The following is a 27160-nucleotide window of genomic DNA, read 5'->3' on the forward strand; positions in this document are numbered from 1 at the left end:
ATATGAAATGTTGACGTACATTTCATGTACATCAATGTACATGACGTACATGACTCCTTTTAAAAAATATTTCCTGGCCGGGTGCGGTGGCTCACACCTGTAATCCCAACACTTTGGGAGGCTGAGGCGGGCGGATCACTTGAGGTCAGGAGTTCGAGACCAGCCTGGCCAACATGGCGAAACCCCATCACTACTAGAAATACAAAAAATTAGCCGGGCATGATGGCATGTGCCTGTAATCCCAGCTACTCAGGAGGCTGAGGCAGGAGAATCGCTTGAACCTGGGAAGTGTAGGTTGCAGTGAGCCAAGATCGTGCCACTGCACTCCAGCCTGGGTGACAGAGCCAGACTCCATCTCAAAAATACAAACAACAACAACAACAACAAAAAGCCCATTTCTTTAAGCTGTAAGAGTGTCCACTGTATTGTAGTACCATAACGATTTTACAGAAGCAATTAGATGATGTAGTTTAAAGAAATTCTGATTAAGAATATAATTTTAAGCAAACTCTTTTCCATGTAAATACTTTCAAAGACAGAAATAACTGACATCATCCTTCCAACTTTATTCCTACTAATTCTTGGTCTTGTAAGGCACGTAAAAATTATTCTAATTTTGAAAATTGGAACAAGACAGCCCATTTTAGAGATAAACATAAGATCAAAACTCAGTTATCTTTAATTCTTTTATTTCTTTCTTCATTATGCCAGGCTAGTTCTAAATGCCTAAAATACATTAAAATGGAACAGAAAATCTTAAAAGGATGTTAATTTTAAGTTTCTTACTAATCTTTCCTCATAGAAATAAAGAAGCCATAACTGTTAAGCACATTTTCTAAGATTGTATATAATCATTTATAGGTTAAGACTTTTTTGGCATTGAAGATAGTAAACTTTTTATGAATGTAATTATTACAGTATAATCAACTCACATCTTTGGGTTTATATTGGTCTTAACATGTTTCATAGTTTGCAGTATTTGAAGAATCTGAAGATGACAGGCACAGCCGTCACTTACCCATGACCGTCACCTTCCTAAAGCTGTCTCGATATCTACTGTGGACATTCGGGTTAGCGGGGAGAAAACAACTGCATTACACTACATTTTTAAGCAAACCAAAGAACTTTATTTGGAGTAATAGCTAAGAAAACAGCTTTTTATGGAAACTGAAAAAGAGAGTAGAGGAAGTATAAGAGCTACCCCTTAAGAAATAACTTTAATAGTTAAAAAACTTTCATAGAATCTTACTAAAAAGGAGGCAACATTAGTTTAAAAAATAACTGAACAAGAATCTGGCCTAATAACCAGACCTCGGATTAGCATACTTTCTAGTTATAGATGTAAATCTTCAAAGTACATATATTCAGTACAAGTCAAAAAAAAATAAAATAAAATAGTGCCAGACCATCCTTTACTTTTTCATGTCCTTGAAAACGAGAAGAGTAATATACTTAAGTAATTCCTTCTTAAGAATGTCCCTTAAACTATAACAACTTCATAGCATCTTGACTTAGAATATACCACATTTTCCAACTCCTACTTGTCTATTTATATTCATTATATATAAGTAACCATGACAACAGAATTGAAGTTCCGCTTAAAAGACTGTTGCCTTTTCCAACTTTTACTTTAAGTTGGATCCCTGTTATCAGTAATACTTAGATGAACCTCCCCTTTCAAAGTAGTAAAAACTAAAGCATTAAATTAGTACCTAAAATCAAAGTACAGTTGTTATTTATAAAACTATTGTGTTGTATCCTGACATGTGGCAACAAAGATAATATAAAATGTACTCAGAGACTAATGCCATTATGAACAGAAAAGACTACATATAAATATATAATCTTTATATATATATAAAAATCTTTTTTTAAAGATTTTTAAAATAAAATTTATAAAAAAGATTTTTTATATATATAAAAAGATTATATATATAAAACATATATATATATTTTTTCTGGAACAACTTAAAAATCAATTTTAAAAAAACTGATTAATTCACTATTGGACAGATGTTCAAATGCTAAATTTAAAATTCAGCATTATCTTCTCTCTCTTGAAATATAGGTTATATAAACAGTAAAAGTACAGTAAGTTAAAAAACAAAAGAAAATAAAGCCTTGGTTTAGTATAGCTCAAGCTTATAGACACAGCAGGTATAGTAACTTGTTCACCAGAACAAAGCATCGAATAACATTGAATGAAAATTATGGCCCCCAAAAGCAGAACCTCAAAGCCAGGTTGTGGCCACGTGAATTATTTAACCTCACTGCGCCCATGTTCACAGGCCTGATCCTTAACAAAATCTATGAATACAAACTAAATCCAAGACATGTTGAATTGATGTTTTGTAAAATGCAGTAACGCCTTACTGTTAAAGGTGCTAAGGAAAAAAGCATTCAGCATACATGCTACAGAGCCTGAGCACTGAAAAATGAAAATCTTATTGTGGCTACAGATCAAAAATTCATACTGAAAAAAGATATTTGTCATTTAACATGGAACCTTTCCAATACATTTTAAGGGCATACTGAAAAGGCTAGTAGTGAAAAACGGTGGTAACAATGAGATAACATACTTTGTTATATAAAAGCCTAAGTTTGATAGAAAAAAAATTCTAATTTGAAAAGTCAACAACATTAAACCCTATCTGCCATTACCAATTCCATCAAGATTACTAGGTCTTTAAATGTGGGACTGGTAAAAATAATACTTCCAGGGTTCAATCAAATAAATCAAAGTAAACCAAAACAAGAAAATTAGCTAATATTTAAAGCAGCAGCCTCAACAAATGTGTGATTTATTTCCCTTTTTGTTCAAATTTTAGTTTTTTCAGGCCTTATAAATACTTGCTGGAATTTCTAAAGCATTTCTTTCTTACGCTAAGTCTTCTCTAATAACATAATAAATACTGAATTACCTAAAACACTGTCCGACACACCGCAGGATCTGCTTCTCGGCTCTTCATGCTGATAGTGCCATTTTACTGATTCAACAAATACTTGGTTTGCAACTGATGTGGTCCTTAAACTATTCACGAGTTAGAAGACTAGCTCTAAAACCTACCTCATTTCTAAGAGTCATAAATAGGACTTTACCTGAATGCATGAAAACACAAAAGGGAAGCTTCTAAGTTGAACTTTCTCATATTCATATTTGAAATGGTTTGGAATGATTGATCAAACTTTTAAGATCTAACTCAGTGCACTTATACAATAACTAGATACCTCTGGTGAATTACAAGAATGGCTCCAATAGCAGCGTCTCTCGATCTGCTCATCAAATCTAGATCAGCTCTACCAGTGAAAACAAATTTCAAGATTTGTTTCATAATAAGTGTTAAATCTCATACAATCGAGCTATGTCATGCCACATAAGTTCTAAAGCAAATGAAAAACAAAGCCAGCCAAATTTAGGAGCTGAGCTCATGGTATAACACTTATAAAGAAATGAAAATAACACAAATTGAAAACTATATAGTGACCATCTTGGGTACGTCATGCAATGATACTATCACTACTATTTTGACAGCATGACAACTGAATCAATTTCTATAATTAGAAGATACACATGCATACCACTATTTCTCTATTAAGAACACATACATCTCATATAAATACATCCTCAGGAAACACTTTTTACATTAAATTGTTTTTTGACAATAATTTTGCACTGAATAACAATACATTACAACTCACTGTTGTACACCTTCAATTGCTAAAACGGTATTCTAGATGTTTACACAGAGAATTATAGGAATATGCACGAGCACTTCAAGAAAAGTTGTGTGAACAATGTTTAAAGTAAAAAAGCGTTTTATAACCAAGCTGTACGGACATTAGGGGGTTTAGGTCTTCTTCGAGGGTGGCCACTGGAGGGGTCAACCGCTGGTCGCTCACTCCTACAGCTGAGGCCACTCGTAGCACTGGAGGTCCTGGAAGCGCCTCCTGAAAACATACAAAGAAGAAATACCTGAGAAACTTCTCACTTGAAGTCCAGGCTGGTTTTCCTTCCACATTCTATGTGTGTCTAATAGTCTACTGCTATGATTCTTGACTAGGAATGCACTTCAGAATTCCCTGTGGAAGTTAAAAAATATAATAACAAACATATCCAGATGCCACACCAGGGGATTTTGATTCACTGGATTGGCGTGGAAAACAAACATTTTTAAAAGCTTCTCAAATAATTCATGTGAAAAAAATGACTTTGTATAACCATTTATATATCTAATCAACAAATAACTTACTACATTTAGGGACAATGCTAAGTATGAGTCACTAAAATAAGACCCTTTCTTAGTCACTATACCACGGAAGCGAGGTTTGGAGAAGGAATAAATGGAACTACTAGTCTTGAGAGTTGAAGACTCAAGAGGGCGGGCGCTGGGAAGTTGTGGCATCGGGCGGTTTGGTATTCCCTTCTATTTATTATATGGTTTAGAATGCATACATGAAGTACAGCAGAGACTTCTGTAAAGGACACTGGCCTTTCTAGATGTTGCACACTCCAGCACTAAATGGTCACTCCATTCCTGTACTCTCTGGGGCACACAGCTGGCTAGGTCTGTAACTGATCACACAACAAGCCTTACTGCTTACTGTAAAGCGGTAAGGCTTGTTGTGTGATCAGCTTGCTAATTTTTGTTTTAGTTATCCAGTAAGTAAGAAAAAGCACATATAAGGGCTGGAGGCTATTAGCAATGATTCTTAACTACCTAAGGAGAATGTTTTAGCAGCTTTTAAACAGCACACCTATGTACTTCTTCCTTCAATAAACTTTGAAATTAACAGTCCTTCCTCAATTACCTAAGAACCTACTGATATTTTTGATTGTTTTATCTCCTGGTTTCCTTCCTGTCATTATATGCTGTAAATGAACCTGAAATTAAGTGAACTAATACAAATAAAACAAAACATGACAGTGGGAAATAACAGAACGCATTCCAGAGTTGGCATTTAAAACTCTATCATAATAACATGTTATGTTTTTTTAAAAAAAGGATACAAGATACAAATAAGTATAAAATAATTTTGAAAATGCTTACTTAATGGGCTATATTGGCCAAGAGTGGATCTGGCCCGTCTTGACAATGGTGATGAGTTGAGATAGCCCATATTGCGATGATAGTCCATCAGTTGTTCTGAGCGTTTCATACCAACTGTTGGTTTCACGGCCTCAAGCCTTTTCAATAAAGCCTTCAATAAAGACAATTAATTTGAAAGGCAAGGTTAAACAGCAACCATTTTTAACAAGGCAATACTGAATGAGCCTGACATTCACTTTCTTTCTTTTTTTTTTTTAAGAGACAAGATCTTACTCTGTCACTCAGGCTGGCCTGGAACTCCTGGGCTTAAAGGATCCTCCCATCCCAGCCTCTCAAGTAGCTGGTATTACAGGTGAGACCCACCACATCCCGCCAAAAGATCTTAAATCATTTTCGACACACCATGTGAAAAACATTTCAAATAATATAATTTCATAAAAATCCAAGGGTTTTTGCCTATCCCACAGCTAACCAAACCACTGTGATATAACAATTCATCCAGAGGTGTCCAATGGAGAGAATACAGTCATGGGTTCTTAGTTTCTGTTTCTGGTTGGGCCAGTAAAGCCCCTTCCTCATCTCTCTTTTCTGCGTATCACTAGAGACAGAAACTAAAAACCATGGCTTCAGGCTGCTAAAAGCCTAAAACAGAACAACAACAACAAACAACAAAATAAGGTAGGTTAGACAAGCTTGCTAGAGGCCTAATTCTTTTGTGCCAGGTTAGTCTTAGGAAAGGTGCTGTAAGTTGAAATAAAATACATTAAACCTGATTTTCTCATAGACATGATGTAATGGGAGTTATAATGCTAAGAACCTAGTGTTAGACCCTAGGAATGAGCACACATATTGAAGCTACTATAGATTCTCCACATGTACATTGCAGAGAAGTGCCTTTCACCCTGTTTCCTTTGCAGTAGTGCCTCAAGGGCTTGTAGGCCACTGGGGAAGGCCAGCAGGGAGGGCCCTCGGGTCTTCCACTGCTGATTTCTACTAGCCCAACTATGCTTTCTGTATTGTCTGTTTTATATACTGAAGATTCTGCATAACATTTAATTTGGAGAAAAAAGCTTTTGCTGTTAAGAAGTCTGAAAACCAATTAGTACAGAATATAAAGTTTTTAAAAAGATATGTAGCCTGGGCACAGTGGCTCACACCTGTAGTCCCAGCACTCTGGGGAGGCCGGGGCGGGTGGACGACCTGCTTGAGTTCAGGAGTTCCAGACCAGCCTGGACAACATGGCGAAATGCTATCTCCATTTTAATAATATTTTAATAAATTTTAAAAAAGGATATATATACCAATTGGCCAAGGCAACACAGTATCCAATAACATGGTAATTTTTTTACAATTCAGTGACAGAGACTCATGTAGAATGTTCTAAATTTTGTTTATAATTATTTCTTAAAAGGTGAAAGAGTTTATCCTGTTGGCTTTTCGTAGGCATTGTTGAGAAAGAAATACCGAGGTAGACCAAACAGCTTGGGGAATTGATCCATGATTGTGTTTTATTCTTTTCTTTACTCATTCAAACTTTCTCTGAAGGAAGCTGATCTTATTTGCAAAGGGAGTACTGACCTGCACTAAGTTTCACACTAAAAAATCAGACTCATGAATTCAGTCATAGGACAAGTTTTCTCTGTACAATCTTTTCTTCTTTCTTCCTTTTACTGTGGTAAAATGAAACCACCTTTTAACCACTTCTAAGCATACAGTTCTGTGGCATTTTGTACACCCACACTGTTGTGAAACATCACCACCGACTCCCATAACTTTTCTTCCACTTGGTGTTTTATCAGTTTCACCCCCTGCCCTTCCATGCTGAGTTCCTGAGCAATTCCAAAGAAGGAACAGGTGGTGGAAGAATAAGCCAAGATATTCAGGGGAAGGGCCATTTAGAAAAGGGAGAGGAGGAGGTTGTTATAGAAACACAAGGAGGCTTGGAGGCAAACAGCAGAGGTGCAAAACACGTGAAGAACCGGACAGAACCACTGAGAACACCTTTACTGCCTCCCTGCATGCTATTCCTTCTGCGTGAAGTGCCCCTTCCTAGTTTTTAGCCTTCAAAAGCTAGAAAAGAGTCACCTACTCAAATTACCCAACTAGTATTAGTGGTTCCCTTTGCTGAGCTGAGCTTTTATTTCAACATGATTCCACCTGACTGTAAAGTCCACGGTCTTCCCATCATATCCTCTTTCTTGCATTGTGGACAGAGAAGCAGTGTGATGTAGGTGTCCAAACCTCCTGAAATCATATCTTCTCTACCTGCAGTTTGTAACTGTGCAGGAACTTCCTGGGGCCACATCTCCAGCATATTTTACCAGCAGAGTGCATTTGCTGTTTTGTCTGATTATCCTATTAACTACGCACTGAGCTGTGCAGGGTGGAAAGGACAAGACAGAAGACCTGGCATTTTCAGTTATCTTTCATTTTTGCTTTTTTGCTGGTAGAAGTCTCAATGTCTATTAAACTCCTAGTGTCCTAAGTTTATTTATTTGGTTGGATGAGTATTTTTCTTTTACAAATTTTAAGAAAATTACAATACTTATTCATCAGATATAAAACATACAGATGTGATCAAAATCAACAATAATGCAAAAAGTAAACCCATTCTGGAGTCTGATACATCAATTATCAAGTTTACATGCAGAAACTTAGGGAAATAAGAGAGAAATGATTCGGCTCATGTACCCAAATCACATGGAACACCACCATGTGTCCATCCGGGTGTTACATGAATATAACAAGCTAAACAAAAGCTAAAGGATTTGAGAAATAACTCTTGCCTATAGAAATAATATCAAAATACAAAGTGTTGATTACCCTAAATTTTAAGGTGTAAACCAACCTTGTCCAACCTGTGGCTTGCAGGCTGCACGCAGCTCAGGATGGCTTTGAATGCGGCCCAGCACAAATTCATTAACTTTCTTAAAACATTATGAGATTTTTTTTGGTGATTTCTTTTTTTAGTTCATCAGCTATGGTTAGCATATTTTATGTGCGGCCCCAGACAATTTTTTTCCTTCCAGTGTGGCTGAGGGAAGCCAAAAGAATGGACACCCCTGGTGTAAGCCCCAAAATCAAAAGTGTATGCATTTTAATTTAGTCATCAATTTAGAACTCTTATGCAAAACTTAAAAAACAACAGTTCAGGCTGGGTGCAGTGGCTCACATCTGTAGTCCCAGCACTTTGGGAGGCCAAGGCAGGAGGACTGTGTGAGCCCAGGAGTTCAAGACCACCCTAGGCAACATGGCGAGACCCCGTCTCTTACAAAAAATACAAAAATTAGCTGGGCGTGGTTGTGCGTGCCTGTGGTCCCAGCTACCCAAGAGGCAGAGGAGAATGGCTTGAGTCCAGGAGGTTGAGGCTGCAAGTGAGTCATGATCACACCACTAGACTCCAGCCTGGGTGACGGAGCAAGACCTTATCTCAAACAAACAAACAAACAAAAAATTTCAAAATGCTGTAACGACTGTAATACAGTGATAATAAATGTAAGCTATATGGTCAGAAAGATTTGGGCTTAACACTTGGCTCTGCCACTGATTGTGTCCTTGATCAAATTCCATGATAGGGATATTAATAACGAAATAACCTCAGAGTCAGTTTTTAGTAATTAAGTGATAGAATGTATCTAAAGTGCTTAAAATAGTGCCTAATATCTAGCAAGAACTTATTCAGGCTGGGTGTGGTGGCTCACCCCAGAATCCCAGCACTTCGCGAGGCTGAGGCAGGCAGGTTACTTGAGGTCAGGAGTTCGAGACCAGCCTGGCCAACATGGTGAAACCCCATCTCTACTAAAAATACAAAAAAAAATTAGCCCAGTGTGGTGGCAGGCGTCTGCAGTTCCAGCTACTCCGGAGGCTGAGGCATGAGAATCACTTGAACCTGGAAGGCGGAGGTTGCAGTGAGCCGAGACTGTGCCACTGCACTCTAGCCTGGGTGACAGAGTAAGACTCCTTCTCAAAAAAAAAAAAAAAAAAAGAACTTATTAAAATTAGTGGTATTGTTAATATTGCTGTATTTTCTAGTTGTTTGACATGCAACAGTATTATCTTCCCAGCTAAGTTTTAAAGTACATGACAGTTAAGGGAGCATTTCATATGTATTTTATATTCCTTTCTTACATTGCTCATAACAAATACTAAACAAATATTTAATGGATTAAAAAACAATAAGAATAGTAATGTACGGTTTACAAAAATCTTAGAACTGCCACTCAAATCAGATTCTAATAATGAATCCCAAAAGAGTTTGCCCACTTTTTTTTTTTTTTTCAGAAATTGCATTTTTTGGCTGGGCGCAGTGGCTCACACCTGCGATCCCAGCACTTCGGGAGGCTGAGGCAGGCAGATCACCTGAGGTCAGGAGTTCGAGACCAGCCTGGCCAACGTGGTAAAACTCCATCTCTACTAAAAATACAAAAATTAGCTAGGCATGGTGACACACACCAGTAATCCCAGCTACTTGGGAGGCTGAGGCAGGGGAATCACTTGAACCTGGGAGGCAGAGGCAGAGTGCTGCATCACTGCACTCCAGCCTGGGAGACAGCAAGACTCTGTCTCAAAAAATAACAATAAAAGACCAGGCACGGTGGCTCACGCCTGTAATCCCAGCACTTTGGGAGGCTTAGGCGGGCAGATCACGAGGTCAGGAGTTCGAGACCAGCCTGGCCAACATGGCGAAACCCCATCTCTATTAAAAATACAAAAATTAGCTGGGCATTGTACAAAAATACAAAAATTAGTGGGCAACTGTAATCCCAGCTACTTGGGAGGCTGAGGCAGGAGAGTTGCTTGAACCCAGGAGCTGGAGGTTGTTGGAGCAAGCTGAGATCGTGCCACTGCACTCCAGCCTGGGCAACAAGAGCAAGACTCCATTTCAAAAAAAAAAAAAAAAGTGCAATTTTGGGTAATTATGTATATTAATGTAAACAACTTGAAGTTTTGATATAGGTATACATGCTGAAATAACACTTGAGCTACTTACACATCCATCATCTCACAGAGTTACCATTTTTATTTATGTGTGTGGTGAGAACACCTAAGATCTAGTCTCTTAGCAAATGTCAAGCACCCAAGGTACAAAGTTCCAGTCATGCAAGATGAGTAAGTTCTGGAGATATAATGTACAGCATGTTGACTATAGTTAACAATACTGTGTTATATACCTATTGATACGGTCTGACTCTGTGTCCCCACCCAAATCTCATCTCGAATTGTAATCCCCACGTGTGGAGGGAGGGACCTGGTGGAAGGTGATTGGATCATGGGGGTGGTTTCCCCCATGCTGTTCTCGTGATAGTGAGGGAGTTCTCATGAGATCTGAGGCTTAAAAGTGGCAGTTTCCCCTGTGTTCTCTCTCTATCCTGCCACCATGTAAGACATGCCTTGCTTCTGCTTCGCCTTCCAGCATGATTCTAAGTTTCCAGAGGCTTCTCCAGCCTTGCAGAACTGTAAGTCAATTAAAACTCTTTTGTTTATAAATTACCCAGTCTCAGGTAGTATCTTTACAGCAGTATGAAAATGGACTAATACACTTGTCCAAACATTTATTTTATATCCAGGAATTATTCTCTTTGGAAAAAAAATTAACCTAGCCCATCTTTTGATGTTTAAACAAATGTAAACAAATAAATGTCTTAATGATTTCTGCAGCCGCTAGCAGAGGAGAGTTGCTTCAGTGTTTCTAGAGCGATGAAGCAAAGACCTTGTCAGGACACTAAAAAGTAACAACTGTCCCTCACACAGGCAGAATCAAGACGACTGCTCTCTACATTTCAACAGTGGGAGTCACACTGAGTTATCATTAGCTTGCTTTCTTCAATGGAAGGAGATAACAGACCTTAACCAGACAAGAAGGAAACCCAAATGAAGTAAAGTATACATTATTTCAAGATCTTAGAACAAAAGTACTGTTAATCAACAGATTAATATTCATAGTAGGTATGAGACTTGCTATAAATCATTTTTGTGACAATTTATCACAATCTCCCTTTAATTATTCTACATAAGAGTTCTGAAGTTACTCCTACAGGCCAGGCACAGTGGCTCACACCTGTAATCCTTGCTCTTTGGGAAGCTGAGGCAGATGGATCACTTGAGGTCAGGAGTTTGAGACCAGCCTGGCTAACATGGCAATACCATCTCCACTAAAAATACAAAAATTAGCTGGGTGTGGTGGTGTAAGCCTGTAGTTCCAGTTACTTGGGAGGCCGAGGCAGGAGAATCACTTGAACCCAGGAGATGGAGGCTGCAAGGAGCCAAGATCACGTCACTGCACTCCAGCCTGGGTGACAGAGCGAGATCGTCTAAATAAATAAATAAAATAAAGTTACTCCTGTATACTAGCAGACAAAGCACAGAAGAGGATAATTTTATTTTTTATTTATTTATTGAGACGGAGTTTTGCTCTTGTTGCCCAGGCGAGTATCTTGCCTCACTGCAACCTCTGCTTCCCGGGTTCAAGTGAGTCTCCTGCCTCAGCCTCCTGACTAGCTGGGATTACAGGAGCCCTGGGATTACAGGTGCCCACTACCACACCTGGCTAATTTTTTGTATTTTTAGTAGAGATGGGTTTCGCCATGTTAGCCAGGGTGGTCTCCAACTCCTGACCTCAGGTGATCCACCACGCCAGCCTATTTTTCATTGAATGTTTTTACGAACTGCCTTAGGCCAGGTGTGGTGGCTCTCGCCTGTAATCCTAGCACTTTGAGACACCGAGGCTGGTGGATCACCTGAGGTCAGGAGTTTGAGACCAGCCTGGCCAACATGGTGAAACCCTGTCTCTATTAAAAATACAAAAATTAGCCAGGTGTGGTGGCACAGGCCTGTGATCCCAGCTACTCAGGGGGCTGAGGCAGGAGAATAGCTTGAACTCAGGAGGCAGAGGTTGCAGTGAGCCAAGACTGAGCCACTTACTCCAGCCTGGGCGACAAAGCAAGACTTTGTCTCAAAAAAAAAAAAAAGAACTGCCTTAAGTTTCTAAATTCGTACATGCCTTTTATTTTTAAAATAAAATTCTAACACGAGAACTCCTAACTGGAAAAATTATGCTAACAGGTACAGAAATCATCATTACATTATTTATTTGCTCGTTTCAATTTTTCTACATGGAAAGATGGGCTAGACGATATTGTCTATTTATTTTCATTTCTCTGAATTTAAAATTTGCTAATGAGCTAGGCGGGGCGTCACACGCTTGTAGTCCCAGCTACTCGGGAGGCTGAGCTGGGAGGATCACTTCAGCCCAGGAGTTCAGCCTGGGTAACATAGCAAGACCTCATCTCCAAAAGCCAACAAAAAAATCCCCCCAGAACAAGAACAACGAAATAACTAAGGACTATTTTATTTACACACATAATCTTAGAAAGTAAAAAAAAGGAAATAAGTTAACTCCATTTAGTTAACTTTAGGCTCCAACCCTGATACCACATTCCTCTAGGAATCTTACTTCCTCCATAACTTTGCTTGAGTTACTTCTCTCCCCCAACATTCTTTCACACCTGAGGACACTGACACACATTTAAAAGAATGAAATAATCTCACTTCTTCTTAGAGGGTAAAGTGAAACCATCAACCAAGTATCTTTAACCACCTCTCCTTCTGCTAAGATTGTTCTGATGCTCGTTCGGAAAAAAGTTCAAGTGAAAAGAAAGAGATATGGTTTAACAAGAATATTTCTTTCTTTTTTTGAGATAGGGTCTTGCTCTGTCACCCAGGCTGAACTGATCACTTGAACCCAGGAGGCAGAGGTGGAGTGATCACGGCTCTCTGCAGCCTTGACCTCCCAGGCCCATGCAGTCCTCCTGCCTCAGCTTCCTGAGCAGCTGGGATTACAGCCATGCGTCACCACACCTGGCTAATTTTTTATTTTTTGTAGAGATGGAATCTCACCATGTTGCCCATGCTTGTCTTGAACTTCTGGGCTCAGGCAACCCTCCCGCCCCGGCCTCCCAAAATGCTGGGATTACACCTGGCTAAAAATAATATTTCAGAATTCATGAATTAAAAAATTACTCCCCTTTTTACAAGTAATAAAATTCTAATTTTATTTAAATTATAATGATAGTTGAGGCTGTCTACTGATAAAGTTCTCTACTGGATAAAAACACTCTATTGGATAAAATTTTCATTTCTCTGAATTTAAAACTTGCTAATAAGCTAGGCTGATACGCTAGAATCATTTTCATTCCCTTAATTTTTGTTTGGATGCAATGTTTAATGAGAGGAAGGATAATATCTACCTATTGAAACAAATAATGATCTTGAACCTCATCAGGACAGATGAACAGTAAGCTTTTAACTCTAGAGCACAGAAGTCAGTTTTATACAATCCTTGCCTTCCTTCTCTACCTTTTCTGCACAACACTACTTCTTTGTCTGGGATTATTTCCATCTAAATGGCCTCTGAATTGCTAACACACTGATGTAAGAGTTCTGGAACAGAAATGCTTTAGTTATCATGTCTGTTAGCCAGCTGAATTGTTCTCTGTCACTGGAGAGAGAGCAAATGAAAGGATATAAATCATCAAAAATATAAAGGAATGAATTCTGTTTTGCAGTATATCTGACACTGAAATAACTACAAAAATGTGTCTGTGTGTGCTGAACACATGCATGTGTACTTTGAGTATTAACAGTCTAGCAAACAGATTAAAAAGTCTATCAGCCTGGGTGCAGTGGCTCACACCTGTAATCCCAGCACTTTAGGAGGCTAAGGCAGAAGGATTGCCTGAGGTCAGGAGTCTGAGACCAGCCTGGGCAACAAAGTGAGATCCCATCTCTACAAAAAAAAAAAAAAAAGTATTGGCTCACACTCAAAGAGCGAATGTGGCTCTTTTTAAGGTTGAGTATGAGAAGGCTTGCAGTATGGTTAAGACCATACTTCTGGTCAGGAAGGTAGTATTTAAGATTGTCAAACAGGCTCCAATATAAATAATTATATTTATATTACAGGCATGAGTCACCAGGCCTGGACTAATAGGATTTTTTAAATAGAAAAATAATCAAAGTTAACGGGCGCAGTGGCTCACGCCTGTAATCCCAGCACTTTGGGAGGCAGAGGAGGGAGGATCATGTGGTCAGGAGATCGAGACCATCCTGGCTAACACGGTGAAACCCCGTCTCTACTAAAAATACAAAAAATTAGCCAGGCATGGTAGCAGGCGCCTGCAGTCCCAGCTACTCAGGAGGCTGAGGCAGGAGAATCGCTTGAACCTGGGAGGCAGAGGTTACAGTGAGCCGAGATCACATCACTGCACTCCAGCCTGGTGACGAGCCAGACTCCGTCTCTTAAAAAAAAAAAAAAAAAAGTAAACCCAGGTTCCTTAAAAAGCTAAACACAAAATTACCATATGACCCAGGAATTCTACTCTATGTGGCCCTAAGGAACTAAAAGCAGGGACATGAACAGATAGTTGCCAATATTCACTTCAGTATTATTCACTATAGCTTAGGTCTACACCTACAATGGAATAGTATTCAGCCATAAAAAGGAATTAGGTTCTGATACATGCTACAACATAGATGAAATGTGAAAACATTTTAAGTGAAATAAACCAGATACAAAAGGACAAATATTGTACGGTTCTACTCATATGAAATATTTAGAATAGCCGAATTCATAGAGACAGAAAGCAGACTAGATGCCCTTAGAGGATAAGGGGGTGGGGAAAGGAGAGTTGTTTAATAAGCACAGCATCTGTATGAAGTGATGAAAACGTTTTAGAAATAGATGGTAGTGACAGTTGTACAATACTGTGGATATGCTTAATGCCACTGAATTAGACACTTAAAAATTGTTAAAATGGCAAATTTTAAGTTATATATACATTACTACAACTTAATAATATACCAAAACCATTGAATGTGTACACGTTAAATGGGTAATGGTATGTGAATTATATCTCAATAAAGCTGGTTAAAAAAAAAGGTAACCCCAAAGCTAGGCAACCTGGATTTGCACCTGGGCTCTGACACCTGCTAGCTGTGTGACCCTGAGTAAGTCCCTGTGCCCCACTCAGTGTCTCTTTTACTCTTCTGTAACTACAATAACTATAAGATTGCTATCAGGACTTAATGCCTAACACTTGTAAAATAGTATGCACAATGTAATTTCTTATTAAATGAGATCGGCCCAGAGCCAGGTGTGAGAGTGAAAACAAAGGAAGTAATCCCAAACGTTTTTGACATACGGGAATTTCAAATTTCCACGAAACATGAACAAACCTTGAATACTGCGAAGGTGATGTGTGGAAAGCTATCACCTATCTCAGCTCCCACCCACCTCATTTCACCTAGCTTAGTTATCTGTTCCTTGCCACACGCAGGGGAATCCTCTTGAAGGATTCAAGACTACTATTTTTTATAAATAGTAATCCTAGCTTCCCAACTCTTGGGGTTAGTATGATAATAAAGAAATGTACAAAAGAGTTGTTACAAGTTTAGGTAAGTATATGGTTACACAGGAAAACACTGGTAATGACACATAAGGAGGGTTAATTTTGAAAATGGTCTTAATAATTTTAATAGCTTTCTAAATTATTTTAGCTCTGAGTTTACGTGTTCATTAAGGGTCTAATTCTAGTTTAAGAGACTACCCAGGTTTAAAATCTTGGCTCAGCAGCATACTCAGTAGCTCTGTGCTAAATATTTAACCTGTCTAACCCTCAGTTTTTTCATCGTGAGATGTGGATAAAAATAGTTATCTACTTCAGAGAATTGTTGTCAGGATTCAATAAGTTAATATTTGGAAGATACTCAGAACAATGCCTAGTGTTTAGTAAAAGCTCAGTAAATATCAATTATTATGAACTAAATCTTATGAAGAAAATATGCTATAACAGTTTTAAATGTGAAGATTTTCAACAGTTCCCATATTTATTTTCTTATAATATCAAACTATATGATTTGTAACAATCAATGTTTCATATATTTAAGTAGCAGATTAGCAATTTGGCCTATTTGAGATATACTGATCCTTTAAAATAAGTGATGTACAATTTATTTTAGCTTTCCAGGACACAATAAAGTAAAAGAGATTTCACTAGTGACTGAATACTTCACAGAAGAAACACTTGGATACCATTTCCTGTTCTACTGTAGTGACTTAACTGATCTAGGCAAATAAATAATGGAGCTTTCAGTATTTTCCTTTAATGGTCTCCTTCTCTCTCTCTGTGTCTTTTTTTTCTTTTCTTTTTTTGAGATGGAGTCTGGCTCTGTTGCCCAGGCTGGAGTCCAGTGGTAGAATCTCGGCTCCCTGTAACCTCCGCCTCCCGGGTTCAGATGCTCCTCCCACCTCAGCCTTCCAAGTATCTGGGACCACGGGTGTGTGCCACCATGCCCACCATGCCCAGTTAATTTCTGCATTTTTGGTAGAGCTGGGGTTTTGCCAGATTGTACAATCTGGTCTCAAACTCCTTGCCTCAAGTGATCTGCCCACCTCGGCCTCCCAGAGTGCTAGAATTATAGGCGTGACCCACTGCATCTGGCCAGTGGTCTCTTAATATATAGTTTCCTGGATAAAAATACATATTGTATCCTCCAGACTTACAGCACATCATATGTTTCATACCACACATACCGTACCTGCTTTTATGTAATGAAGTTTGAATATTTGGCTGTATTTAGGTTTCCTGTAAGCTGGACATACAAATCAGTGCAAACACATTTTCTTTGATGACTAATTATTTCAGTTACTTACCAAGTTTTCTCTCTCAATCCTTTGTTGTTCCTTCTGTCTGTTGAGAGCACTGTGATATAACTTTGGGGGATGATCAGCCGATCTAGGAATTGTACTTTTGCTTCCTGGCTTTTCCGCCTGTCTTGACAGTTCTTTCAAAAGCCTCTGATTTTCCCGATCGATCTGTCTCACCTCTTCTCTTGTGAAAGAGTAGTTTTTCCCGGGTGCTACTGAAGGCTGATCAAAGTGATGTTTTTGTGGTCCTTTTTTATCTAATTGCAGAAAAGCTACAGAAAAGAACAAAAAAAAAAGAGAAAATGGCCAAAGTAAGTATGTGGTACATGCTTTTGTTTTTTTTTTTTTCTCTTTTGAGACGGAGTTTCACTCTTGTTACCCAGACTGGAGTGCAACGGCACAATCTTAGCTCACTGCAACCTCCGCCTCCTGGGTTCAAGCGATTCTCCTGCCTCATCCTCCAGACTAGCTGGGATTACAGGCATCCACCACCATGCCTGGCTAATTTTTGTATTTTTAGTAGGGACAGGGTTTCACCATGTTGCCCAGGCTGGTCTCGAACTCCTGACCTCAGGTGATCCACCCACCTCAGCCTCCCAAAGTGCTGGGATTGCAGGTGTGAGCCACTGTGCCCGGCCCGGTGGTACATGCTTTAACCCTTAAAAATATGTATTAAATTCAAGAAAAAGTATGAATGAAATAATACTAATGACATCTAGATTACAACTTTGTAGAAAAAAATTGGACGTAGCTTAGTATTTTATGCTCACTGGGTTCCTTAGGCATAAAAGCTACACACGAAACAATGAAAGTATCTTTAAAAATGTATATAGTACTGGTTTTTAGGCAAGTATAATTTACAGACAATGCCTTTGTTATATCAATTTTATCCTTCCCGACTGCAGTTTAATAGCTGGGAAGGTTAGAAACCTCTGAGTTGAGGGCACTAATACAATACTTAATTTAGGTACAGCTTTTCTTAGTTGGAGGGCATACTTCAAAAAAAATGTCCTCAGCAATGACTGAGGGAAACAATGGCAAAAAGTAACTCCGAATATTCCAAAACTCTCAACTTAACCAGAAAATATGCTGGATTTATAAATCTTAATATTGCCATTAAAGCAAATACTTCTACTGTAAAAGTCAAACATTTTATTCCTGATTAAACAGAAAGGTGTTTTTAGCTAGCAACAATATTTTGCATACTATAATTTTTATCAACATGCTTATTTCTTAAATTTCCATATTATAATTATCAATAAGTGCAATTACTACTAAACATTTGTAGAAAACATCCAAAAGTATTAAACTTGCTGAATGTTTCAGGTTAAGTATATACTAAAAAGGGACACACTGAGGCCAGGCGCGGTGGCTCAGCCTGTAATCCCAGCACTTCGGGAGGCTGAGGCAGGTGGATTGCCTGAGGTCAGGAGTTCAAGATCAGCCTGGGCAACATGGTGAAACCCTATCCCTACTAAAATACAAAAAATTGGCCTGGCTTGGCGGTGTGCACCTGTAATCTCAGCTACTCAGGAGGCTGAGGCAGGAGAATTGCTTGAACCCAGGAGGCGGAGGTTGCAGTGAGCTGAGATTGTGCCATTGCACTCCAGCCTGAGCGACAGAGTGAGACTCTGTCTCCAAAAAAAAAAAAAAGGAATACACGATATCAGATTAAGTAACCATTATTTGTTTTTGTTTGACTATCCTTATGTTAATTTTTTAAACATGTTTAGCATTTTATGCTGGGACATTTTTAATCCCCTATTTAAAAATAAGCATGGGCCAAGCACGGTGGCTCACACCTGTAATCCCAGCACTCTGGAAGGCAGGGATGGGTGGATCACCTGAGGTCAGGAGTTCAAGACCAGCCTGGCCAACATGGCAAAACCCCGTCTCTACTAAAAATACAAAAATTAGCTGGGCCTGGTGGCACACACCTGTAATTCCAGCTACTCAGGAGGCTGAGGCAGGAGAATCACTTGAACCCAGCAGGCGGAGGTTGCAGTGAGCGGAGATCATGCCAGTGCGCTCCAGCCTGGGCGACAGAGCAAGACTCCCATCTCAAAAATAAAACAAAATAAATAAATAAAAAATAAATAAAATAAGTATGGTATAGAAAAGTTACATCACTTGGGCAAGGTCACAAAAATTGTAACTCTACTTCCCTACATTTAAACCAAAGACTATTAAAGGTTACAGAAAATTTTAAGAAACAATTAACAGTGGCTTCCTGGTAGGAAAATGAAGAAATTAATGATTGGTAATTTGCTGAAAAGTATGCCACATTAGTGACAAAACCTGAATGAGAACAAATTTAGAGAAACAGATTTACATGCATAAAACATGTGAAATTATCTTGCCTCCAAGAAATACGCATTTTGTACAATAAGGCTTCTAGATTATCTATAAGCCCTTTAAAATTCAATTCTAAAGGAAATTAATAGTAAGCTATTTTCCCCTAACGGTTTTTGTCTTTTTTTTTTTTTTTTTTTGAGACAGGGTCTTGCTCTGTCACCCAGACTGGAGGGCAGTGGCGTGATCTTGGTTCACTGCAACCTCTGCCTCCCAGGTTCAAGCGATTCTCCTGCCTCAGCCTCCTGAGTAGCTGGGATTACAGGCGCCCACTACCACGCCTGGCTAATTTTTGTATTTTTCGTCGAGATGTATTGTATTTTTCGGGCTTCATAATGTTGGCCAGGTCTTGAACCCCTGACCTCAGGTGATCCACCCGCCTCGGCCTCCCAAAGTGCTGGGATTACAGACATGAGCCACTGCACCAGGCTTAAGGGTGGGTTTTGATCATAGGGCAGCATGAAGCAAATTTTCTAGGATGATGGAAATGTTTTCTATTTTATATGAGTTACTACTGCTCTGCTAACACATCACCACAAGACTCAGTTGTGTGAAGCAGCAACCTGCAAAGACTCAAAGAGCAGGATCAAAGTGCCTAACCATGGCACAGGAAATGAGGTGCTCCTGGAACAGACTTCGCACAGGTGGGCCAGCTTTGGGACCTGGTGGCAGAGCTGCAAGGGCCTGGAGAAGGCTGTTGATGAAGTCTGAGGGGATGAAATGGCAAAATGTCCAGCGACCCTGTGCTTGTCGTGTTAAGGGAAATGGAGAAACTAACAACCGCACTGGTAGATCTGGCCCAGCAGACCCCCAAGCAGAACGCTCAGAGCACCAGTGGTTTATTTTACCCACAGTAAGAACGGACAAAGAGAGGGGCGCTAAAAAAATAATAAAAAGAACTGGCCAGTTTTCAAGCAAAATTTAGAAAGAATATAAAAGAGCCAAGACTTACGGGGTTTAAAAGTAAAACTGCTCCTCATCCCTAGTCTTTCCCAGGAGATTCTCAAAGTAGTCAAAGAGCCATGGCTGAGAAACCAACACCTGAGGAATCTCAGCTGCAGCTGGACCCGACTGACATCCTGGATCTCAAGTTAGGGGCATCTGTGGAAAGGGCGAATGCATTCTTGCATATGGGAAGAATGTTAATAAATCTGTGGCCGGAAGTTGGACTGAAGAGATTTTAAGAGATAAAATCTTTAAATTAAAGATTATTATAATTTACATAATATTTGTCACTCCTCCCATTAAGAAGTAGGGGTTTATGCCCTTTTGCATTAAATCTGGGAGGGTTTATGACCATTTCAACCAATAGAGCATGAAAGAAATGATGCTATGTGACTTTTGAGGCTAGGTCATAAAAGGCAATGAGGTTTCTGCCTTGTTTCCTGGAACACACGTGCTTAGAATCCTGAGCCACCATGTAAGAAGTCCAACTACCCTACGGCTGAGACGTGAGGAAGCCAGGCCACATGGAGAACCCCAAATGGGCCCTTGGGTTCTGGCCTGCAGGCTGTACCAAGCCCAGGCACCTGATGTGAGTACACAGCACTGGGTTGACTGTAGTCCCGGCCACTGAGTCACCTCCACCTTTGGGTCTCTCTATTCCCTAAGTGTTGGGGTAATCTGTCATGCAGTAGTAGCTGATTAGTTCATCACTTTTAAAAAATCATTGTGTAACAAAATACCTGTGGCCAAGAGCATCCCACAGGCAGATGCTAGTTTTTGTTGTTATTTGGTTTAAATTGATTATCAATGCTTCCATGGTGATGTGGCTTCCCAAATGTTATTTTCCAGTTCTATTTTGCCTTTATCATACATTTCAAATCAACGAATTTTATCTTTTTAGTGTATTTGACCCATTTACTAATGTGAAACGCCCTTCTCTATCTCTTTTAGTGATGTTCTCATCTTGAGTTCTATGTTGTATATTAACAGGATTGATAAGTTTTACTTTCTCCTTGTTAAAGGAGATATTGGCATATATTTTTCTAGCCCTTATTTTCATTCTTCCTATACTATTTTAAATATCTTTTTAAGCTGAATGTTGTTTACTTTTTTCCCAATTCTGTTGGCATATACTGAGCACTCATATTTAGCATAACAGAAACCCTATCAGACAGGGCTAGTGTTTTATTTTTTTATTGTGGCAAAATACATGGAACACAAAATTTACCATGTTAACCATCTTTAAGTATACAGTTCAGTGGTACTGAATACATTCATATTGTGTAACCATCACCACCACCCGTTTCCAAAACTCCTTCCATTGTGTAAAACAAATTCTGTATCCCTTAAACTCTGACTCCCCATTGCTCCCTTCCCTTCGCCTCTGGAAGCTTTGTCTCTATAATTTCGACCACTCCAAGCATCTCATATAATCATACAGCACTTATTTGTCTTTTTGAGACTGCCTTATTTCACTTAGCATAATGTCCTCAAGGTTCACCCATGTAGCATTATGTCAGAATTTCCTTCATTTTTAAGGCTAAGTAATACTTCTGTTTTTTTTTTTAATGTGCTCTGATAGTATCTTCTGATAAGTTAAAACTACCCAACCACCCACTTGCATTCTTTGTACTTATTTTCTGTAATCTTTAACTGAAGTTTTGTTACTGTTTTTTCTCATTCTTTTCTATTTTGGGAGATTGACTAAGTTTAAAATTTTTTTCTCTAAGATTTTCTCCAAAAGTTTGTAGCATTATGAATAGTCTAATCACCTATTCTAGTTCCATTCTCCTAAACCTCAGGACCCCTTAACACCCACCCTAAAGACTGAGGACCCCAAAGAATGTGTATGTGGGTTACATCTACCAATAGTTACCATGCTAGAAATTAAGTGTTTTAAAGATATTAATTCCTCTAAAAATAATAAACCAATTATATGTGAACATAACATTTTTATTTTAAAAAGTCAGCGAGTGGCAGAGTTTGTTTTGCAAGTCGTTTAATGCCTGGCTTAAAACCTTGTCTCTGCAGACTTTTGTCTGCAGACAAAATACTCTAAAAATGCAAAAATTAGCCAGGCATGGTGGCACACACCTGTAATCCCAGCTACTGGGGAGGCTGAGGCACGAGAATCGCTTGAACCAGGGAGGCGGAGGTTGCACTACTGCACTCCAGCATGGGCAACAGAGCGAGACTCCGTCTCAAAAAAATAAAAATAAAAATAAATAAATTAATTAAATAAAAAGCAAATCAAGGCATAATCACACTTTTTTTTTTTTTTTTTTTTTGAGACGGAGTTTGGCTCTTGTTGCCCAGGCTGGAATGCAATGGCGCGATCTTGGCTCACTGCAACCTCCGCTTCCCAGGTTCAAGCCATTCTCCTGCCTCAGCCTCCAGAGTAGCTGGGATTACAGGCATGTGCCACCACGCCCGGCTAATTTTGTATTTTTAGTAGAGACGGGGTTTCTCCATGTTGGTCAGGCTGGTCTCGAACTCCCGACCTCAGATGATCCGCCCGCCTCGGCCTCCCAAAGTGCTGGGATTATAGGCATGAGCCACCACACCCAGCTGGCATAGTCTTAGTGAAAACAGTTTTGTCCTCAAAGATCCTAAAATCATCAAGCTTGCTCTTTTAAGAGTTTGAAGTATTACATTCTTCAGCTATGAGTCTAGTGCCTCTCTGTTGGTTTTTGCTTTTCTTAAATGTTTGGCAATACTTGGTAGTGTGTTGAGGGTATTGAGTTTTCCTGCAGTTTGCCAGGAAGAAAGGATAAAATGTGCTGCCAGGCAGGACATGCTGGTAGCTAATCTCAGTATGGGCATCTCCTTTCTTATGGAGCATAACAGGGTCTGTATCTTCCCTTGAACAAGGCACTTCACTTCAATCCCTCACACGTTGGTATCATTTCAGCAAAAAATTTAACCAGTTTCTTTGCTCATCAATTCTTCTTCAATCCCATTTCTTATATTTATTTTTCTTCTCAAAATACATCCTGTAGTGATTATTTCATAGTTTATATAGTAGATTTTGAGGCCATGTATTTCTAAAATGTTTTAAATTTTTGCTGTTTCAGATTCTTTTTAAAGTGACCTAATTTTACCTATACAAAATATGAAACATACCTTTAAATCTAGTGTGGTCAACGTCTTCAATGCTCTCCAAATCGGTGAGATTCATACCATAACTTGATGTCTAAACTTCTGTTTACTACTCCATTTTTTTAATGCCCTCTCTGCCTATTCAGGGATTTACAGCTTAAGATGAAGGATCTAATTCCAACCATTTTTTGACATTTACATAGCAAAGGCAGTTTTGCATGGAGGTGGAAAATTCCCCAAGTCAGCCACCCTTGAGCTAAAAGAGGTCGAATATTCAGAAATTCGACTAATCTTTCAAGATCCACTTCAAAGTCCTGTATCTAATACTGCCACTATGCAATGGTCTTCCCTTCTTCCACTATTTCTCACAGAACCCGAAGAACTCTGAAGTTAGAATGGACCCTAGCAACCTATATCAACAATCTCCTCCTACAAATAGAGTGCCTGAAGCTCAGAACAGTTGCTGTCTTGTTTGTGATCATGTCGGTAACACCCAGAAGCCTAAGTTTTATTCCACTTTCAAAACTGTCTTTACCTTGGTTCAACACTGTCTCGTCATTCCATGCCCTATACTGGTAGATTCAATTTTACATTCTTTTATCAATCTTGTTTCATAGGCTTAACATTTTATAGTTCAAATTTCTATTTCATAAACAACAAACAGGCTGGGCGTGGTGGCTCATGCCTGTAATCCCAGCACTTTGGGAGGCTGACACGGGTGGATCACCTGAGGTCAGGAGTTCACGACCAGCCTGGCCAACACGGTGAAACCCCGTCTCTACTAAAAGTACAAAAATTAGCTGGGCGTGGTGGTGCCCGCCTATAATCCCAGCTACTCGGGAGGCTGAGGCAGGAGAGTCACTTGAACCCGGGAGGTGGAGGCTGCAGTAAGCCGAGATTGCACCACTGCATTCTAGCCTGGGTGACAGAGCAAGACTCCGTCTCAAAAAAAAAAAAAAAAAAAAAAAAAGGTTCTTTTAAACCAATAAAATGTTGATGTGGTTGGCTATACAGGTATCCCTCATTATCTGAACTCTCACCTAATATGGCTGTTAACTTGCAAAATTTTTTACTTAGTATTTACTACCTTAAGCAGTAAACTGGTTTACCGAACCTCTGTACTGAAGTCCGTGAAAATGTTTAAACTGAAAGGATGCAGAGAGTATGCTGCATTCCTGCCTCAGCCGTGCTCTGATGGGCTCATGTGTTGTCTTCACCATCATCCTCCCCATACTAAGTGGATGTATGTTCCAGGAAGTAGAAAAGGCAGTGAAGAAATTAGGTAAGCCAAAGCAGCCTAGAAAAGCTTATTTAGTGTAAGTTAGAAGTGATAAAGTGTATTGAGAGATGAATGCAGAAAAGGCACAAGCCTGGCTCTGCATTCATATCCACCTACCATGACTACAGTTGCAGTTATATGGTGGAAAATAAAGAAAACATAGGAAAATAATTTTGGATCTGAAATGCTTCACTGTGTAAATCGAGCATGAATGATAATTTTGAAAAATGATTGCAATACCTTATATAATAGACTGACAGTCATAATTAGTGTTTAAAATGCTTTATTATTATGAAGAATCCTTGGTGGATTGTTATATTATGGACTCCAATAAGATGTACCAACTGGCAAAATGCCATGTTTGTTCCTGCGCCTTAAAAAGCCCTGAGCGCCACCTACTGGCAAATCTCTTCTATCAGGGGTTCCTTACTATGCAGTACTATGAATAAAGCTTCCCTTCTACATTTTAGCTCAGCATCTGTGTTAAATGCTTTTTAACAGTATTTCAATTTGATTATAATTGGGGAACTGTTCAGGAGTTTGGGGTAGGATTATTTTTCTTATTTAAAAGTTAAAAATATTTAGGTTCTCTATATCCAATTAAGTTTCAGAAATGGGTTAGATAGGAAGAGTGAAGAATGCTTTATTTTCAATGGAACCAAATAGTTTACTCAGTGTCTTGATATTCAGACCATGGTCCCTAGATCTGCAGCATGGGTATCACCAGTAGGGGCTGATTAGAAATGCCGATTTCGCTCTTACCTTAGTTTTACTGAACCCAAATCTGCATTTTAACAGTATCCCTGGGTTAACCATATGCATACTGAAGTTTGAGAAGCTCTCTTGGACAAAGTTGGCTGCCCAATTACTGTACATCTATTTTCCTCCTACTTCACAGATCCCTGACTTCCAGGGTGAGCCTGCTTGGCCCAGGATAATCCCATTTCCCCTACCAACGACTAGTTCGGGAATGGGAGCGTAACCAGTTCTGGGCAAGGAGACCTATGTGGAAGTTGACTGGGCCAAATTTCTTTAAGAAGTTTCCTCCATTCCAAGAGTCAGAGAAGAGACACTGTCTCTTCCTCTGGACACTGTTGTGTCTGAAGGTGAACACTGAAAACGGCTGCAGACATCTCCTAGCAGCCTAAGAATGAAGCCAACACCAGGGCTGGAGGAACACAGTGCTAGAAAGTAGGTCCCTGATGATGTTTTGAGCCACTCAATCAACCCTGAAGTCTATCGTGTCTTTGGGTGACCTGTTACATGAGAAACATTGTTTCATTCGGAATTCCCTTCTTGTATTCAAAATCCTGGATAATCATTGACGACTCTGAACAAAAAGCCCAGAAATCAGACTATTTTCAATTAGATGGTTTTTAAAAACTTGACAATTCTAAGAGTTGAGTGTTTTCTTCCTGTAAGAAGCTTTTTATTGGCTGAAACAATACCTTCCTTTTGTATGCTCGTTTTTTAACCCTCTTTCCTAGGATACAGTGGGGTTTATAATTTGTGGGAACAAATAGTACTTACAAAATTTTAAAAAACGGAAGTGTCCCCTTAAAAATAAAAATTATGATTTAGTCAAACAAGCCCATATTTAAAAAATAAAGCCCACTAGACATATTGAACATTTTAATTTATCTTCTAGAACATTTCTCTTTTCAACCCATTTTTAACCTAATTTTATAAGAACAATACTTTTTAATGCCAAACAACAGGCTGCAACTTTTTAACACGTTTCCCATTTGCCCCAAGAAATGAGTGCTGGCAGTGAGCTGTACTTTTTTTTTTCTGAACAGGAAATGGGTTCAACACATACAAATCACAGTAAGAATTATGAACGAAGAGCAATGCAGCAATAGAAATTTGATGCACAAGAAAAAAGGCAAATATATCAAGATATATGTTATTACACAATATTAGTGAGCAATCTGCATTATCTCATGATATTTTATGATTTAATTTCAACCAACATCCAATTTTTGCATTACAAATATAATTTTAAAGAACAATTCTGTCACTTCAAGGAAAACAGTTGACAGTATTTATTACCAATAATAAAATTTGAGCTTTTTAGCAAAAAATAGTATTTTAGGTAAACTTGTATCTGCCACCATGAGTTTGACAGCTTCTCAAGAGCTTTCTGATGAGGCTGGTAGTGATATTAACAACTATGATTTCTATATAATGTATTCTGAAATTTGCCAACCTTTTTTTTTTTTTTTTTTTTGAGACAGGGTCTTACTCTGTCTCCTAGGTTGGAATGGAGTGGCGTGATCTCAGTTCACTGCAACCTCCAACTCCCTGGCTCAAGAGATCCTCCTATCTCAACCTCCCCCCGCAGCTAGGACTACAGTAGCACACACCACCATGCCTAGCTAATTTTTGTATTTTTTGTAGAGACAGGGTTTCACCATGTTGCCCAGGCTGGTCTGAAACTCCTGGGCTCAAGTGATCTGCCTACGTTTGCCTCCCAAAGTGCTGGGATGACAGGCGTAGCCACTGTACCTGGCCTGCCAACATTTGTAAGCTCAGTGAAACAATATTTTCCAAATACCCAATATGTCACATTCCAAAACCAGGCATAGGTAAAATATACATTAAAAATCAATTAAGAAAGATCAATATGTTTTAACATAACAGACTTTGAAATTCACGATTAAAAGTTAACTGAGATTAATTTCAGATTTCACATTGCAACTAACATCTAAGAAACTATTACATGTGGGCCAGGCG

General features: G+C 39.0%; 2 protein-coding genes across 4 annotated transcripts in view; one reads left to right on the forward strand and one right to left on the reverse strand.

The window, feature by feature from the left end:
* Window positions 1-672: 672 nt before the first annotated feature.
* CFAP97 (cilia and flagella associated protein 97) overlaps window positions 673-27160 on the reverse strand; it is a 46090-nt gene continuing 19602 nt past the window's right edge. For both annotated transcript variants that reach the window (XM_034959499.3, XM_008977129.4), the window contains exons 3-5: window positions 16756-17021; window positions 5049-5199; window positions 673-3948 (exon numbers count right to left, since the gene is read on the reverse strand). In XM_034959499.3, coding sequence (XP_034815390.3) covers window positions 3818-3948; window positions 5049-5199; window positions 16756-17021 — 548 coding nt within the window. In that variant the 3' untranslated portion in view covers window positions 673-3817. The remainder of the gene's footprint in view (window positions 3949-5048; window positions 5200-16755; window positions 17022-27160) is intronic.
* The window catches only part of SNX25 (sorting nexin 25), a 182358-nt gene continuing 175702 nt past the window's right edge, over window positions 20505-27160 (forward strand). The window contains exon 1 of one of the 2 annotated variants that reach the window (XM_055112059.2): window positions 20505-20635. In XM_055112059.2, coding sequence (XP_054968034.2) covers window positions 20571-20635 — 65 coding nt within the window. In that variant the 5' untranslated portion in view covers window positions 20505-20570. The remainder of the gene's footprint in view (window positions 20636-27160) is intronic. The other variant, XM_055112058.2, reaches the window with a different exon arrangement.

This window comes from Pan paniscus, chromosome 3 (assembly GCF_029289425.2).
Source record: "Pan paniscus chromosome 3, NHGRI_mPanPan1-v2.0_pri, whole genome shotgun sequence".
Lineage (NCBI taxonomy): Eukaryota > Metazoa > Chordata > Mammalia > Primates > Hominidae > Pan > Pan paniscus.